The sequence below is a fragment of the Rousettus aegyptiacus genome, unplaced genomic scaffold, assembly GCF_014176215.1.
Source record: "Rousettus aegyptiacus isolate mRouAeg1 unplaced genomic scaffold, mRouAeg1.p scaffold_m13_p_5, whole genome shotgun sequence".
Classification (NCBI taxonomy): domain Eukaryota; kingdom Metazoa; phylum Chordata; class Mammalia; order Chiroptera; family Pteropodidae; genus Rousettus; species Rousettus aegyptiacus.
This window is the reverse complement of record NW_023416308.1, coordinates 44122203-44138947: the sequence shown is the minus strand read 5'-3', so window position 1 is coordinate 44138947 and position 16745 is coordinate 44122203. Positions and strand designations below refer to the sequence as shown.

Genomic DNA, 16745 nt, shown 5'->3' with positions numbered 1-16745 from the left:
GAAGCTGTTACCTAATTCAAAGTCATGAAGACGTACTCCTGTATATTCTCTAAGAGTTTTGTAGTTTTAGCTCTTACGTTTAAATTTATAATCTATTTTGGCTTAATGTTTATATATTATATAAGATATTTCTTTTAATCCTCAAGAACATAGTAGTTTAGAATATTCTTTACTAGATTAGATATGAGAAAATTAGTAAAGAGGGGTTTTTTTATGAGTCTTTTAAAAAAATAATCACTGACTCATTGCAGACATGGGACATCGTATCTATTTATATCATCAAAAATACACCTCATCTGCATAAGCTAATTCAGTGTGTTTTATAAGAAGAGAAATTCAAACATAAGGTAACTTAGGAATGGCTGCCAATAGCAGCTGAGATAACACTCATTAAAAGAGTATGAATAATATCTTGATTACAAATAAAATCTTGGTTTCATCTTTTCAGCCCAGAATTGGCTAAGACTACATATCATTTTTTAGTCTGATTAATGGCAAAGTAACTAATTAGAGTCAGAAAGAGATTAGCAAATTATTCAAGATGTCAAGTGCAGTCAAAGTGCCATTTTGTCATCGATAATACAGTAAAGCTCATAGCGACAGGTGTGTATAATAAATAGGAACTGAAAATACTCAGATCTTGAATTGTCAAAGTAATGTTTTTAAAATCAGCATTATTTAGATTTGATCTTTTTTTCTCTGAATTATCATACTGTAGAATTGGGCTTTGGTTTAACTGACATGCTAATACTTGGTGTGTATTTTCTTTTTGCTCTGCAGGATGTACAGAATCAAAAAATAAAGACAAGCATATGGTACTGTGAGGTAAATGATTGTTTCTTTCCGTGCATACTGCACTCTTGATCTTGATCTATTGAAAAATATTATTATTTTAAGGAATAGATATTATCTTTGTTTCTATAGTTCCTTGGATCTGCTACAAACCTAATTCATTAGAGTCCATATCATTGTATGGCCATAATTTCTGGTTGGGTCTACCATCTTTAGGAGTTTGATGGGAAACTCTGTCTCCTAATAATAGTATCAACAGGCTGATCAATTGAGTTATTCAACCAAATCCCCCTTCAGTTCTTTAATAAGGTTGACATTTCCTCTTTTTGACAAGTTGCCTTTTGGGCTACTCCTAACAGATTTGGGATAATGAATTTTTATCCTGGAATTCCACAATGTTTGATGATATTAGAGAGATATCCATACCTCTAAGTGCCATCTGGGCCTCTGATATCATCATTAATGAATTGTAAGTGTGTGCCAGGTATTTTTCTGTGGGGTTTAGACTGCTAAGAATATTCAGGCCATTTTCTGCCTACTTTTACTCATTGTTGGTATTTTTCATTTCTCAGCTTGAAGAGGACCATATTGTTCGGAATATTCCAGTTAAAATATCATGAGTTGCCATCATTTAAGATACAGATTTGATTATTAATGTTTGAGGTTACTCATGGATTTTGTTTGTGTTATATTGGTAGCAAGTGAGTTAATTTATGAGGTTGTCATTGTTGAATTCACCCATCTTTGTTACAGTGAATAATCTCAGGGAGAAGTGAGTCTGTCCTTGCACTTCTAGGCTATTCCTGGGTGTCATGGACACTACCATCTTATAATCAATTCCATGTATTGAACCATCTAAAGCTCTCTGTGTAACAATGAGGTCTTTTGTGTTTCATATAGCATGGACATTGAAAGATTACCTGACCTTTCGTATGTTTATGTGAACTCTTCTGGGACCGTTAAGAACTCTAAGTCCCTCCACGTGGTCTCTGCATGCAGTTTAGAGACATATGCTTTTCCATTTGATATCCAGAATTGCAGCCTAACCTTCAATAGCGTTCTACACACAGATAAACTGTGAGAGGTACAGTCTTCTCGCGGGAAACATACCTGTAATGGGTTGACACACATAGATGAAATTTTATTATGTCACTCTTCAGGTTTATTCCTGCACATGATTGACTTTTTACACATCGAAATCTCTTTTTGTAGTTACTTAGCTCCTGCTGTAACTCAGACCAAATATAGAGTTGTGCCCATACGTATAGCCCATTGCAGCTGCTGGTTTAGAAATACAATATTAGGCCTCTACTGCCACTGAGAATATTATAAAAGTCACATGAGCAGCTCCATCATTCTATGAATAGTGGAATCTAAACCCTAAATTCATAGTTGGTTTTTTTTTTCATGGCCAGAAAGATTTTATTTCACAACTCTACCCATAATTCAAATTGGTTATATTGAACCCCATCTCAGTAAAACTGTACATGTCAAGGCAGGAGTAAAAGGAAGGATTTGATGTTGGTGCTTCTCTCGCTATGTGGAAGTCAATTGTTGCTGTCGCTTTCAGTGGAAGATGTAGACCTAGCCTTCTTGAAGAGCAGAGAAGACATTAAGCGTGACAAAGAGGCATTGTTGAATGATAGTGAGTGGGAGCTTTTTTCTGTGTCCTCAAGATACAACATCCTGCAGAGCAGCACTGGAGATTTTTCACTGATTCAGTTTCACGTGGGTCTTTCCCCTTCCTGTCCCTGTTGCCTGCTTTTCTGAAATCTTTGGCTTTCTCTGCTGAGAAATCTTTATTGCATATTCTCATTCATTATCATCCAAGAACCGCCAATGCAGATGGCTCTGGACATCCACTTGCATTGTGGCTTTTCAGAGACCACAGGTTTATTCACAGATCCTGGACTTGTGCTATCGATTCTCCATGTGTGAATATGAAGAGAATGCTTTTCAGATACCAGAGACCTGAACCTCCCACCACAGTAGGAATCCTCAAGCCTTTCAGTACATGCTAACGTCCTCACTTTCAATTGCTTCTGAGAGAAAATAAAAAGAAAAAAAGAAAACCCACACACAACAATAAGAAATTGGGAGAAAAGTGTCTCTTCAATATTATTGCACTGTTTTTAACTGAGTAAATTATTAATTCCAGATGCAGATGCATAAAATTACCATATTATTAACTTGAATGTCTTGAGGGGTTAACTAACAAATCACCTGCAGGATCCTCAGAGACTACTGGTGGTTTCTAGATCAGAGAGAACAACTTCTCTAAAAGGATGTGATGAAAACCCAAACTTCTCAGATGCACCACCAAGAATGCTCTTGGCTGCACTGTCCCCAGGGAAATTTGTCCAGCAGCCACCGCCCCACCCCTTGGGGGGGGGGGAGTGGTTAGGACACTGAAACTGCTTTGCACTCCCAAGACAGCCATCCTCCTTTCCCTGACCCTCCTGGTAAACCATCCTGACATGTAGGCGGCAACAAGTTCACGCAACCAGTAGATACATTTTATTAGTATTCGGCTCTGCTTTTCTTCACAAAGTCAGCTAGTGGTGATAGTATTTGGAAGGAGGGGGGAATCCTTTATGCTAGGTAATAGATTTGATTGAAAAATAGAGACTATGGACAGATCAGGATTGCACACAGATGAATTCTCCTGAAAGTAAACCTTTTGAATAAGAAGGAAAATTCAGACTAGACTAAGGTGCTATGGTTACAATGGATAATTATACGCTAAGGGGTTGTGGTGATGAAATAAACTATTATTGAGGGCACAAATGCCCCTCCATTGGTTAAAAGTGTTGTATGCAGCTTTCCAGTAAAGCTCTTGTTATAGTGGAGCCTCTTAGAAAGAGCTGTAGTTTGAACCTGATTAATGTATAACCCTGAGTACTAGCTAATTGCAACTCATACCTAGTAGTGGGGTTTAGGTTCTTGCCTATTCTGCTTGGGGTTTAGCAAAGCTTGCATTGTGGCTTGTTTGTCCACTTTTTTCAGCGAGGGAATGGGAGGGGGGAAAAAGAAAGCTTTTTTAATTTCAATGAGTTTCTTGGCTAAGAGTAAACACCTCATTAATTTTAAAGATATCAGCCTGCAAACATTATTAATGCAGCCCGAATAATGGAGAGCATTAAAAGGAAATGTGAGGGAGTAGCACGTGCAAGGTGGAACACAGTCACCTACCAAGCACTCTGGAGAACGCTGCACACACCATTACCTACACTGCACGGAGACGAACAAAGGCAGAAGATGGGGCTGGCAAACAGGAGCATGCGCGTGCACTCTCTCGCTCTCTCTCTCGCTCTCTCATAGTGCATTCAATAGATATCTCCACATAGCGCAGCCATTATTTGTAGATACATGTCACCTTTCCCCTTAAATATTAATTTGCCTTTTCAACAGTGGCAAAAGGTTTTCTATGTACTAGCTCCATTTTAAATATGATGAGCCGAGGCATAAACGATTTCCCTGGATCTCAGGAAACAGGGTCCTAATATTTTGTTCTCTTCACTGCCGTGCTTTTTCTCCAATTACTGGAGGTGGGCAGAGATACATTTTATGCTCTCAGAGCTTTTCCTTCAGTCCCTTTGCCCTGGTGGCTATGGTGGGTTATCCAGCAGGGCTAGATCCCACCCAGGCCCTCTGGCACAGAGTTGGGAAAGAATCCTGAGTAGAGTCATAGATCATATTTGGTAGGACAGGGAGCCCGACTCAGGAGCTTAAAGAAGATTCAGTGACTATCATAGTTCTTTGCTTCCCTCAAAGTCTTTCAACCTCCATGCTTCCCCATTCCTGCTATGTGTACCATGGCTGGGCTCATGTTCTCTTACTTTGTATCAAACATACTCTTCTAAATTTAGCAACTGAGGCACCCCAACATCCTTCAACAGCCCTTGGCCAATGATGGGAAATTTAGAGCCCAGTTCCATTTGAACTCTGGGCTTGCCAGGTTCCTGACAGCAAAGAGCCATCTCCCTCTTAATCTAATCACCAGCTGTGTCCCAGTCCAGGACACTCAGCAGGGAGTTGGGGAGAGGTGAGGCAGACAGGAGGAGCAATGATCTATCTGAAATATGTCATTGCTCTGGGCCGTGTGTACACTGCTGCCATTGAAACAAAATCAAATGTTCTGGATGCCCCGTTAGTTCCAGCTAATGTGCAGTCATATCTGCTGGCTCTAGGACACGTATTGTTTATTAAAGAGCACCACTGATGTTCGGGAGTCAGGCTGCATTCCACAGGGGGCCCAGAGCAGAAGTACTTCTGCCTATAAGGATATCTGTGTGCAGCTGGACACCCGATCCAACAGCCATGGAAGGGGAGGTTTCCTCCAATGCATTATTGGAGGTGCTGGTTCCCAGAAACAGCAGGATAAGCATTCAATTTCTGTATGGCAGTGTTTTTTTAATTTGTTTTGTTTCTAAAGAATGAAGGTAGAAGTGGAAGGAGGTAGGAATAAAATTTAAGAACTCATTGGATGGAGAAGAGTGGGCAGCTGTCGGAACTAAAGTGAATCCAACCATAGATCTCACACTAAGTAAAGTATTCATTTGGGCAAGAATTGGGGGGCCCACAAGGGACTTCTAGAAAAATGTAGGGGAGCAATTAGGAAAGAAAGGTGCCTCATTTATCCTCTTTCACTGACATAATTTTCCTTTCTAGTTTAGGTCATTTTGTGGAGATATCTATTGAATGCATCTCATAAACTTGATAGAAGATCCTTGTGAGTGTCAGATCGACAGTGTAAGAGAGAAAGAGAGAGAGAGAGAGAGAGAGAGAGAGAGAGAGAGAGAGAGAGAATTTAGAGCCCTAGAAATATTTTCAGAGTTACTCAAGTAATCCTGGAATTATGGACTCTGCTCATCCTCACCTAGCCTGAGCTATGGTCCAGGTTTAAAAAACTTTCACTCTAGTACAAGGATCTTACTTTAATGGCAGCAACTTTCCCATTCTTTCTGAATTAAGAATGTTGGGAGGGGCTTGGGAGAAGAGGAAAATGGGCATTGGTATGAGCCGTGAGTCTGGGCATCAAAATTTCAACTATGTCATAAAGACGGTCATGCAAAATTGAGTACTGGTGGGGTCTACCATCAAGGAGGCAATTAGTGGCTAACCTTGGGGCCTATTCCATCTCCAAGGAGCTCTCCACACATACATTCTGAATTAGATTGATCTCTTTCATTAACAACAATAGGCTCCAAAATACCTTTGTGTACTTATTATTACCTGGCTTTAATGGATAATGAAATTGTGGCATAATATTGCTAACACCTGAAGGGTGTCTAATGGAGAACACGGACTGAAACGAAAGTGCTTTTTCTTCCCTTTCTCTGGAATTTAAAGGCACCAGCTCCTTTAGTCCATTAGAAATGATGGGCTCTAGGTGGGGGCAGTTTCACAGAGAGCAGTGTCTCACTGAGTTGGTGACATCCCTTCCCCCCAGAATGAGCAGAAGTTGCTGCCTCTGGCATGGCCTTGGAGGGCTGACCTCAGTAGGAGAGCCTCCATTTGGGCTAACTCCACGATCCCGCCCCATAGAACTACAATGCAACTCGGCAAACATCTTTTGAGCTCTTATCTTTGACAGGCTCAGTGGTAAGCACTAAGACACAAACATGAATAAAACAAGGCTCCCAATACTATTATATGCCTCAAAATCTTCCCAGGGAGACATAACAACAATAACCACAAATGGAGCATTTTCTCTATGTCAGGTACCATTTTAAGGGCTTGTACATATAATCCTCACTTCTGTATGAAGTAGGTGCTCTAAGGATCTGCAGTTTTACAAATGGCTGAATTGGGGTGCAGAGAAGTTATGTAACTTACCCAGGGCTACAGTGTGACTGGTGGAGCCTAGAATTGAACCCAGGCAATCTGACTCCAGAAACTATGTGTCAAATTCTGTATGATAATTACACAAAATTAAACATAATCCTATACATTCCAGCCCATTCTTTGGCATCTGTCCACTCTGCTCCTAGTGCTGCCATAATAAAGTACCACAAACTAGGTGACTTTAAACAACAGAAATTTATTCTCTTATAGTTCTGGACGCTAGAAGCCTGAAATGAAGGTGTCAGCAGGGTTGGTTCCTTCCCAGGCGCTGAAGGATGATCTGTTCCTTGCCTCTCTCCTAGCTTCTGGTGGATGACTATGATTTTTGGCATTTCTTGGCTCCTAGATGTGTCACTCCAATCTCTGCTTCAATTGTTACATGGCATTCTCCTTTGTGTGTCTCTTCTCTTCTTAAAAAGAAACTCGTCATATTGGATTAAGGGCACTCCTTCTCCAATAAGACCTTAACTAACTAGACTTGCAATGATCCCATTTCCAAATAAGGTCACATTCTGAGATTCCAGGAAGGACAGAATTATTGAGTGAGGGGGGCCATCATTCAATCCAGAATAGTCTGCCAACCTCTGGCTTCCAAAAATTTATGTCTGTCCCACATGTAAAATACATTCATCCTATGACAATAGCCCCAAACATCTTAACCCCTTTCAGCTCCAACTCTAAGACCAAAATATCATCTAATATAAACTCAAAAATATCCAAATCTCAGCATCTAAATCAGGCATAGATGCTGGGTATGGTCCATTCTGAGGTAAACTTCCTCTCCATCTGCAGACTTGTGAAACATCTAACCACCATAGTCTGGGTCCTCATCCCATAAGACAGAGCAGGGGAGAGGTATAAATGATGAGACCTGTTCTGCTGACAGTCCTAACTCCCATATTTAGGATAGTGCTTGACACTCTGTTCATGCTCAATTAATGTTTCTTGAATGAGGGACTAAAGGGCTTTTGAAAATCAAATGAGATCATGAAGATACAACATTTCTGAAAACTGTGTGATAAAATTAGTATTTCTTTAGGCTGCACTGGTCTCATAGAGAAAATTGCCCTAGACCATAACATTGTCCCTAGGTCAACCCCAAGGGAAAAGGCAGATTCTCTGTTCTTGAAGAAAACTAAAACTGTTGGTACTGTTCGATCTGTCCTACGAGTGGCAGCATCCTTGCTAAACGGTAAGAGAATGGATGAAGTAGTTTTATCTTTTTAAAAGCCAGACAGGAGAGATTTCTGCCTCGTGTTACAGCAGAAGCACTTTGTCTCTCCTTGTACCTATATTCCCCCTCTACTAGTTTCAGCTACCGTTGATATTCAGTGATAAATATCCTCCTGACAGGACCAGCTACATAATTTGTGGGGCCTAGTGCAAAGTGAAAACGCAGGGCCTCTTGTTAAAAAATTATTAAGAATTTCAAAATGACACCAGCAGAGCATTAAACAAGGTGCAGGGCCCTTCTAAGTGTGGGAGTTCTGTGCAACTGCATGGGTTGCACGCTCACCCAAGAAGCCAGCCTGCCTCCCAACCTCTTAGCTCTTGTCACACCTCTCCCCTGGTAACTGCACTTTCTTGGAAATCAGGGGTCCTGAGGAGCCACACTGCCCACCCTTGATTCCGACTCAGATTTACATTCACTGTCTGTATCAGGCTCTGGGTGGAGTCATCTCAGCATGTGCTATTTACAGAGGAACTTTAAAGAGTATAACAGTTAATCTCAATTGTACCCAAGATGTTTGGCAAGGCCAGAGTAAGCTGCTTTTTTACATAGGAAAAATAGAGGCATGGATAGGTTAAATACCTTCACCTGGTGTTGCTTGACCAAGCACATGTAGGCTCTGGAACTCTGTTCCCTTGACTGCATCTGGTTTCTTTCCACTTAACCAATGTGCTTACCTGTAGTTTTCTTTAGCGAGGTCCCCTTTATGTAATAGCTGCCATGAAGTCTCTAGGAGGTCTTCTGCTCCTACCCACCAGAGACAGCAGACGTGGTCACTCCCTACCCACCATCCCATATGGCTAGATCACCAAGAGTCTAGGCTGGGCCCGTAGTACAGGACCCCTGTGGACTCTGACTGCTTGGCTCCCTTCTTACTGCCCCTTCCTAACCACAGCCAGCTCAGTCACAGCATGATGAAGGGAGCTGGAGAGGTGCAGGTTAGTGACAGTTCATTTTGTTGTTGTTTTTCTTGTTGATTGCACTTTGGTAGAAATGTGTTTTAAGGAAATTATTGCAAAGCAGTGAGTGTCTCTTTGGTTTGAGTATTTGCAGCCAATTACGTTCAATGTGAAAGACAACAGCCAGGCTGCAATCCGCCAAATGGCTCTGGCCTGTCAAGCTCCACTGAGTCGGTATCTACACTCAGACCCAATGGCTGGGGGGCCCCCACTCTCATCAGCAAGATGATGTCTGGTCTTACCCAGCCAAGCCATTTCCCTGCCATCTTCTGTACCATCCTTGGCTTCTGTCTTGGTTCATTTCTATGTGATTCTCTTCCAGAGCAGGTGACAGAGGTGAGGGAGAAGAACCCTGAACTCAACTCAGAAGTCTGGTCAGATCAAGAGTTATAGCTATGCTGTAGGAAAAAAGAACGCTGGGTTTAGAATCCGCTCTGCTACTTACCTTACTTAAGGGGGCTGAGCTTTATTTGTTAAAATTTATTATGTGGGGATATTATATTACTTCCCAACAAGCTTGCAGTGAAGATTTAACCACATCACACGCATTAAAGCATCTAGTGTACTTTCTAACATATAGAAAATTTTCAATCATTTTGTGAATCAGAGAAATGGGAGATTTCAGACATCATTTTTTCCAAAATTTGACAACAAAGGGCCCAGTCCATTCATTTGTTCAATAAACGTTTATTGAATATCCACTACAAAATAGGTATTACCTCTGACTCTGTGAGGGATTAAAAAAATGTCGCTGCTTTCACCCTGAAAGGGCCCACCATCTGGTGAAGGAAGCAGCCCTGTCATTCCCCGGTTTCTCTCCAGGAAGGATGAGAATAGTTTGTGTTTATTAAAGACACTTCTTCTCACCATCTCAGAGAAGCTAGAGATAAAAAAAAAAATGACAGCAACGATCATAATAATTTAATGAGACTAATTCCCAGCTACAAAAGCCACTTAGCATCTCTTTGTGCCCAGCTGTACTACGGTCATCACTGGATATCTTCAACTGGCCCCTGATACCTTCAGCTGGCCCCTGATGCAGATTCATTTTCCTTTTCCTTCAGCTTTGTGCTCCTGGAGACTTGAGCTGGGGCCTGCAGAGATGGGAGCCCTGGCCATGTTTGGCCAATGGGGGACCCGGGGAGCAGTGGCAGAAGATTGGAGTGAATGGGGCACTTATCTGTCCATGCTCCTTTCTGTGGAGTTACCACCAGGCTGAGTGTGTCCTGTAGGAGGAAGATACCAGTCCTGTCCAGCAGCCCTCTCCACACAGCTTTCCCCTCAGGTCTCAGTGACGTCCCCAGTCCCTGGCCCCTCCATGTGTTTTAACAAAATTATTGCAAAGGTAGGAACAGCTTACCCAGTCCACTCAAATCTCTGGGGCACTGCCCTCCTTCTTGTGGTTTCCCTATGCCCTCCCACACCTTATAAACAGCCTACTAAGCTCTTCTCAAATTTCCCAATTTAATTGTGCTGTTCCTGCCCTGACTCCGACAGATACACAGGTACTAGGGAGCTTGCATTCCAAGTAAGAAGATAGACTAAACCAAAAATATGCAATACGTTACACAGTAAGTGGGTTAAGAAGAAAGGTTTTGGTGTAAGACCTGGTTTTAAAACAGTTTCTCACTCACCAGCTATGTGAATTTTGAAAAGCAATTCATCTCTATGAACCTCAGTTTTCTTATTTGTAAAATAGAGATAATAATATCCAGCCCTTAGGGTTGCCGTGAGGATTGAGTAAGACAAAACATATGAAACATTTAGTCTGGTGCCTGGCAAACAGCAAGTGCTAAATAAATAGTAGCTACTTATTATAATTATTAATATTAATATTAGCTCTATGTAAAAGTTAAAAATATTTTTTCTACTTTTTAAACCACAAAAGAGTCTCCTATTTCTAAACTACATAGATTTTTCACATTATACAAAAAATTGGGATTTCAGGGTGAGTTCTTGGCTGTGGGCTTGGCCAAGCATTAGTCCATCAGCTTAAATCTTCTTTTCAACAGATACCTTGTCCCTGGCCAGGTAATAATTTGCAGACGCCCGCTGGTCTACATCGTGAGCCTGCTGATTCCCAGCATCTTCCTCATGCTCGCGGACCTGAACTTCTACCTACCCCAGACTTACCCACTTTATCCGATCCCTGTCAAAGATCTGCTGTTGCATTTCAGATTGGGGAGGGAAAAGCCCCCAAGGCTGCAGCTCATTCCACCTCCTCTGGTTCCTTCCCTCAGGGGTGTTCACAGTCTGTATGGCCTTCTTGGTTCTCAGCTTATCTATGTCCATCTTGTTGGTCAAATTTCTTCACCACGAGCGGTACAGTTTGCAGGAGTGGCCCCTTTTGTGCCTTCAAGGAGACACTGATGCTGATGGGCCTCGACTGGATCTTAAGGCTCAGCTTGTTGGGATGACGGCTTTGTAAGAAGCCCCGAGGTCCCTACCCTGTCTTGCTTTATCACCCTCAGCACGAGCTCCCATTGGTGAAACCAAGTCATGTGTCCAGCTGTGTGAAAATTTGAAACACCTGCCTCTTAGCCTCTGCACGGCATTTCACATGACCTCTCTGGAGACGGAAAGCTGCCTCTTGCTGGCTTTCCAGAAAGCCTCATTTTAGCTTTAATTCCCTTAGCTTGTTTCATTTTCTAGATTCAACCGAAAACATAAAGTGACTGAGCCATTGACTCCAGAGTAGTAGTGCCACATGCAATGTGTATATACATCTTTAGGTTCTAGTAGCTTAATATGAAAAGGGTTAAGAATGGTCCCAGCCACCAAAGCTGCACCAGAATCAACACGGGCTGGCCTCTAGCTCAGAAAACCTCCTAGATGGGTTTAGCTTAGACTCCTTACAAACACAGTTCTGCCACATTCTCCAAGGCTTACTTCAGCACAGTCTTGCCTCCCCTCAGTAGGTAGGGAGAGAGTCCCCAAACCCAACTCAACCCTCTGCCAAGTTTTGCCCATAACCTTCCCTAAAGGATGAGGCCATTAGCCTCAGTGGGAAGTCCAGGTGGACTTTGATGACATCTCATTCACCTAAGGTATTTTTCTCTCTCATGCAGAGTCCCCTGTCTGTCGAGACCGCCAGGCTCAGTTAGGGACCCTGAATGAAGTCTTATCTCAGCTTCAATCTATCAGCAACTACTTCCAAACCCAGGACCAGGCAGGCCTACAAGAGGTTGGCTGGCCAGCCCTCCTGGAATGCTTTGACCACCTGCTCTTTTGAGGCTACTTTGTCATGTTGTGACTCTACACCATCACCCTGTACTCCCTCTGGGTGCTTGGAGTGGCTTGTGAAGACCGAAGTCGGGGGGTCTCAGTCAATGTGCTCTCACAGCACTTGGGGAAGTCTGAAATTGGAGGGGAGAAACAGCGAGTTTAAAAGCTCTCCAGTCCCTGTTGCCTCTTTTCATTCAGTCCAGGTATGCACACCTAATGAGCTATTGAATGGCCCAGGAGTAGTGTGGTCATGATAAAAATGCATAAACAGTACAAGGTATACAGTGAAAAATACGTCTGACTCCTTATCTGAGTTCACTCTCCAAAAGTGACCACTATTAGTAGTCTCTTTCAGAATATTTCTAGGCACATACAAGCGTACCTGTATGTTTTAGCAGGTTTTTTTTTCTTTTAAGTGTAGCATCCCTCCATTTCCCATTCCTTGCTTGGTTACTTATTTATTCAGTCATGCAATAAAATCTTTATTGAGTGTCAAGTTCTAGGCACTGTGTTAGGCACACCAGAAAATACAAAATAAGTTAGTCACAGATCATTCTTCACTTGGCTTGATTCCTGAGGTCAACCTTGTATCAACCAAAACACAAAATTCCATCATATCGGTATCCTAAAGCTCTTGTTCCACTATCCCAGTTGAGTCTATCTTCCCCCGTGCCACCTCAGCAGTACATTACCCTTGCACTGGGAATCAGGTGCCAAGGCTTCCAGGCCCAGCCCAGCACATTTAGTCAATATACACCATGGGTAAGACACTGACCTGGGGGATAGGCTTAATGCATGGCCCTTGGTTCAAGAAATCTATAAACTGCTATCTTTGTATTAGTCACCTTGGGCTGCCATAGCAAAATACCACAGACTGAGTAGCTTAAACAGAGATTTATTTTTCTCACAGCTCTGGAGGCTAAGTCCAAGATCAAGATGATGGCATGGTTGGTTTCTTCTGAGACCGCTCTCCTTGGCTTGTAGGTGGCTGCCTTTTCCACATGTCTTCACATGATCCTTCCCCTGTGTGTGTATCTGCATTCAAATTTCCTCTTGTTAAAAGGACAATAGTCATATTGGACCCACACTAATGGCCTCATTTAACCATAATTATTTTTTTTATAGACCCTATCTCCAAATATAGTCATATTGTGAAGTATTGGGGGATTAGGATTTCAACATATGAATTTTGGGGAGACACAAGTCAGTGCATTACACTGATGTGATTGTAGAGGCTGACAAATCCAAAATCTCCAGGGTAGACCAGCAGGCTGGAGACCCAGGGGAGAGTTGTGACTTGTGTCTAAAGGCAGTTTGCTGGCAGGGTTTCCTCTTCTTCTGGATGGGTCAGTCTTTTGCTGTTAAGGCCTTGAAATGTTTGGACGAGGTCCACCCATGTTTTGAAGTATAATCTGTTTTACTCAAACTCTGATTTAAATGTTAATTCTATTTTTTTAAAAAAATGCCTTCACAGAAACATCTAGAATGTTTAACCAAATATGTAGGTGCTGTGGTCTAGCCAAGTTGATACATAAAATTAACTATCACAGTCTCAATGGCCCCTTAGCTTTCTACCTATGCCCACGGCTACTTGTCCAGAACAGAAGAGTTCTGATAACCTGGCACTTGACTAACTAATCAATTTATGACTCATACTCTTCAGTAGCCAAATCTGTATTAATTGGTCTATCTTTTGTCTTCATAACCTGAATCCTAAGGTTAGAATTCAAGCCTTCCGTGAAATATCCCACCCCTTATATTTGACTTGCTTCACTTCTCATTCTTCCTATTATAGAGTCTTCAGTCTAGCCAAGCCAACTTGCTTACCATCCTGTTCAGGAAAGGCTTTATTTAGTTGGCATATTCTTCTTTGTTTCACCAACCTGTATGTCACTGAGAACCCTGCTCAAAACATCCTTATTCCCTCAATCTTTTTCACTTAATCATCTCATGACTCTGTCCCTCTTCTCTATCTTTAGTCTGACACTACCTTTTATCCTTCTCTCTTTGAACATTTTATAGCTCTGTGTGTTTGTGTGTGCATGTGCATCATTTACGAGATAGATCACACACTACTAGAATTGAATTCTTGTTTTCCATTTCTAGTTTATCCCTCATCTCTGCTCAGGTCCATATAGAGTTTTGCTTATGATGATTCTGCAATAACTCTCACAGAACAACTATTCTAGCTCCTTGATGATGGTGGACATATTTCCAGTGTGTTTTCCCAAGTCTAAAGGACAAAATCTACCTAAGATCAGATTCCCAGTCCCTCAGTGTTACCCACTCAGGGCAACCATCAGGAGTTGGTGGGTAGAAGAACCCAGTGGGTTAAATGACAGTCATCTCTCCTAATGCTGCCACAAAGGACACAAAAGTCCAAAGTTGTTTTCTAGAAACTTTTTCCAGCACTCAAATTGCCTTTAAAAAAATCTGCTCCCCTTCACTCCCCCCTGAAGAAAAAGAATTTAAATTTAAACAGCCTTTACCTGCATCCTCCCTCTCTCATTACCTCCCAGTTAGTGCTCAACGCCAATTGTCCATGAAATTCCACTGCTGCTGTTAATGAAATGAGGAACATAAGAAGTTTGTGAACAGGAAGTGTCCACTCGAACATCCACCTGTTTCCCTCCTCACTTCCTACTTTCTGCTACTGGCTTCCCGTGCCTGGACCTGCTCAGTTAGCCTCTAAATTGATTCCTATATCTCTCTTCATGTCCTCAGTTATGAGTGTAAGGAAAGGTCTGCAGTGAACTCCCTACTATGGAGTCTCCTTCCTTTCCAACCATGTCTTAGAGAAAGCACCTGATTTTGGCCCTGGCTCTATCACTATCCAGCTGGGGAACCTTGAGCTTAACTTTTCAGAGCTTCAGCTTACCCTATCTTACAATAGGTCTGCTTATGTTTACTCTACCCATATCACATAATTTGGGGGATCAAAATAAGGCAATGTATTTTACAGCACTTTGAAAAGCAAGTACAATCGCAAAATAAAAATCAGACCTGCCTGCTATCAACAGATGGATTTATCTTAGTGTGGGATCCTGCTTTAGCTACCTCTATCAGAATCTAGTTATGGGCTCTAGTTCTCCCCACAAGTGTCTTTATTCCAGGATCCCAAAGCCAAGGGCTAAAGCCATCACATGCTTCCTTGTAGGGGATTTAAATGGTAGGGACTGCCAAAGGGACTTTCCATTCTACTTCCTACATGACCCATCTTTGCTCTCTGCCAAGGTCCTTTATGTCAGCCTATAAGAAGCTGACCTTTAGGACTGAAGCTGGCCCCCAGTATGACTCTCCTCTACCCATGTGCCAAGTGACCCTGATCTCAACGTGGCAGCCAGGAACTCATTCTAAGCCCTAGGATCAGGTCTGCAACCTGAAGCAATGCCATTATTAACAAATGGTACTAGTGATCTCTTCCTGGAATGGTGCCCCTCTGCAGTGGGAGGAAGATGGGGTGTCAGCAGCCCTTATTTACAGAGCAGCTTTAGCTCAGCCCCTCCAAATGTTTATAAATTTCATGATTCCTATTTCATAGGGGAAGGAAACTGAGAAACAGAGCAAAAATGGGATTTTCCCAGCTGCGAATTCTCCTACCATCTGCTGTTTCCCAGAATCTAAGGTAGTTTCAGCACTCACCAAGAGATCACAGCTCCAATTCTGGGGATTTCACTGACGTCTAGATAAAGAGTTAGTTAAGCACAGCCCCAGGCTAGACAGGCAGCCCTCTGTTCGTCATTACATCTCAGAATAACTTCCAAAGGCTGCATCTGCAGCCTTTTGCATGGCCATTACTTAGGTGGCAGAAGGACTCACTCTCCTCCCAAGACATCCCCATTTCCTTCTTGGCTTGTGCTAGAGGTGAGGAGCTTTTATGGTTAAGAAAGCTGAGCCCCTCACTTCTTACATGTCTATGACCCATCCATCTCTTGTGGTCTGGCTTTAAGCCTGAATGGGTAAGACCAGGGAGCACACCAAGAAGCTGCCAGCATGAAACTAACTGCCCCTGACAGAAACAGCCCTCTTCTCAGCACAGCCTCGAGGGTTCCTTGATCCTCTTACTTACCAAAGATCTAATTATACATCTAAAGCCAAGGTTAGTAGAAGAGGGTAGAGCTTAAATTTTTGCCCTACCTGTGGCTCTGTGGTGTCTAGAAAACTTCAGATCTTGGGTTTACAGGTAACGAATTCCTCTACCAATTTCTGGATGGTGGGTTGTCACCCCAGTGCAGAGACCCTTATTCCCATGTTCCTTCCAGGAAGGCTATACCTCCCTTCCTGCATTTGTGTTCTGAGGCCCATTTCAGGCATCTCCTCGTCCTATTCCCTGGCTCACACTCCATCTCAGCAGCCAGAACCTCTCAGTCCTGAGTTATTTACCTGCCGAGACAGTAAGAGCTTCGTAATTAGCTGAGCAACAGCATGGAGGCTTTTATGAGCAGCCACACCCCCCACCACACTCTGGGGTCTGTAATTGAAATGACCCACACCAGTGATTAGATTAGGGGGCTGAGCTGCTCAGCATGCTGCCCCCAGCTCCCTCCCTCATCCTGTCAGGGGGGTGATGTAGTTAAGTTTGTGCTTCATTTGGCAGAGGTCGTAAAGCAGGAATTACAGGGAGAGTTTCTGCAGGGGTGGAAAGGGACTGCTGGGCAATGGGCAGGCTCTGCGTCAGACACCAGACTTCA

The 16745-nt window shown here is 42.7% G+C and overlaps 1 protein-coding gene across 1 annotated transcript in view; it reads left to right on the top strand.

Moving 5' to 3' along the window:
* HTR3B (5-hydroxytryptamine receptor 3B) overlaps positions 1-12217 on the top strand; it is a 32144-nt gene extending 19927 nt beyond the window's left edge. The window contains 7 exon segments of the mRNA XM_036221555.1: positions 781-825; positions 1152-1261; positions 1693-1859; positions 2360-2520; positions 10861-11015; positions 11017-11260; positions 11900-12217. Coding sequence (XP_036077448.1) covers positions 781-825; positions 1152-1261; positions 1693-1859; positions 2360-2520; positions 10861-11015; positions 11017-11260; positions 11900-12217 — 1200 coding nt within the window.
* Positions 12218-16745: the final 4528 nt, after the last annotated feature.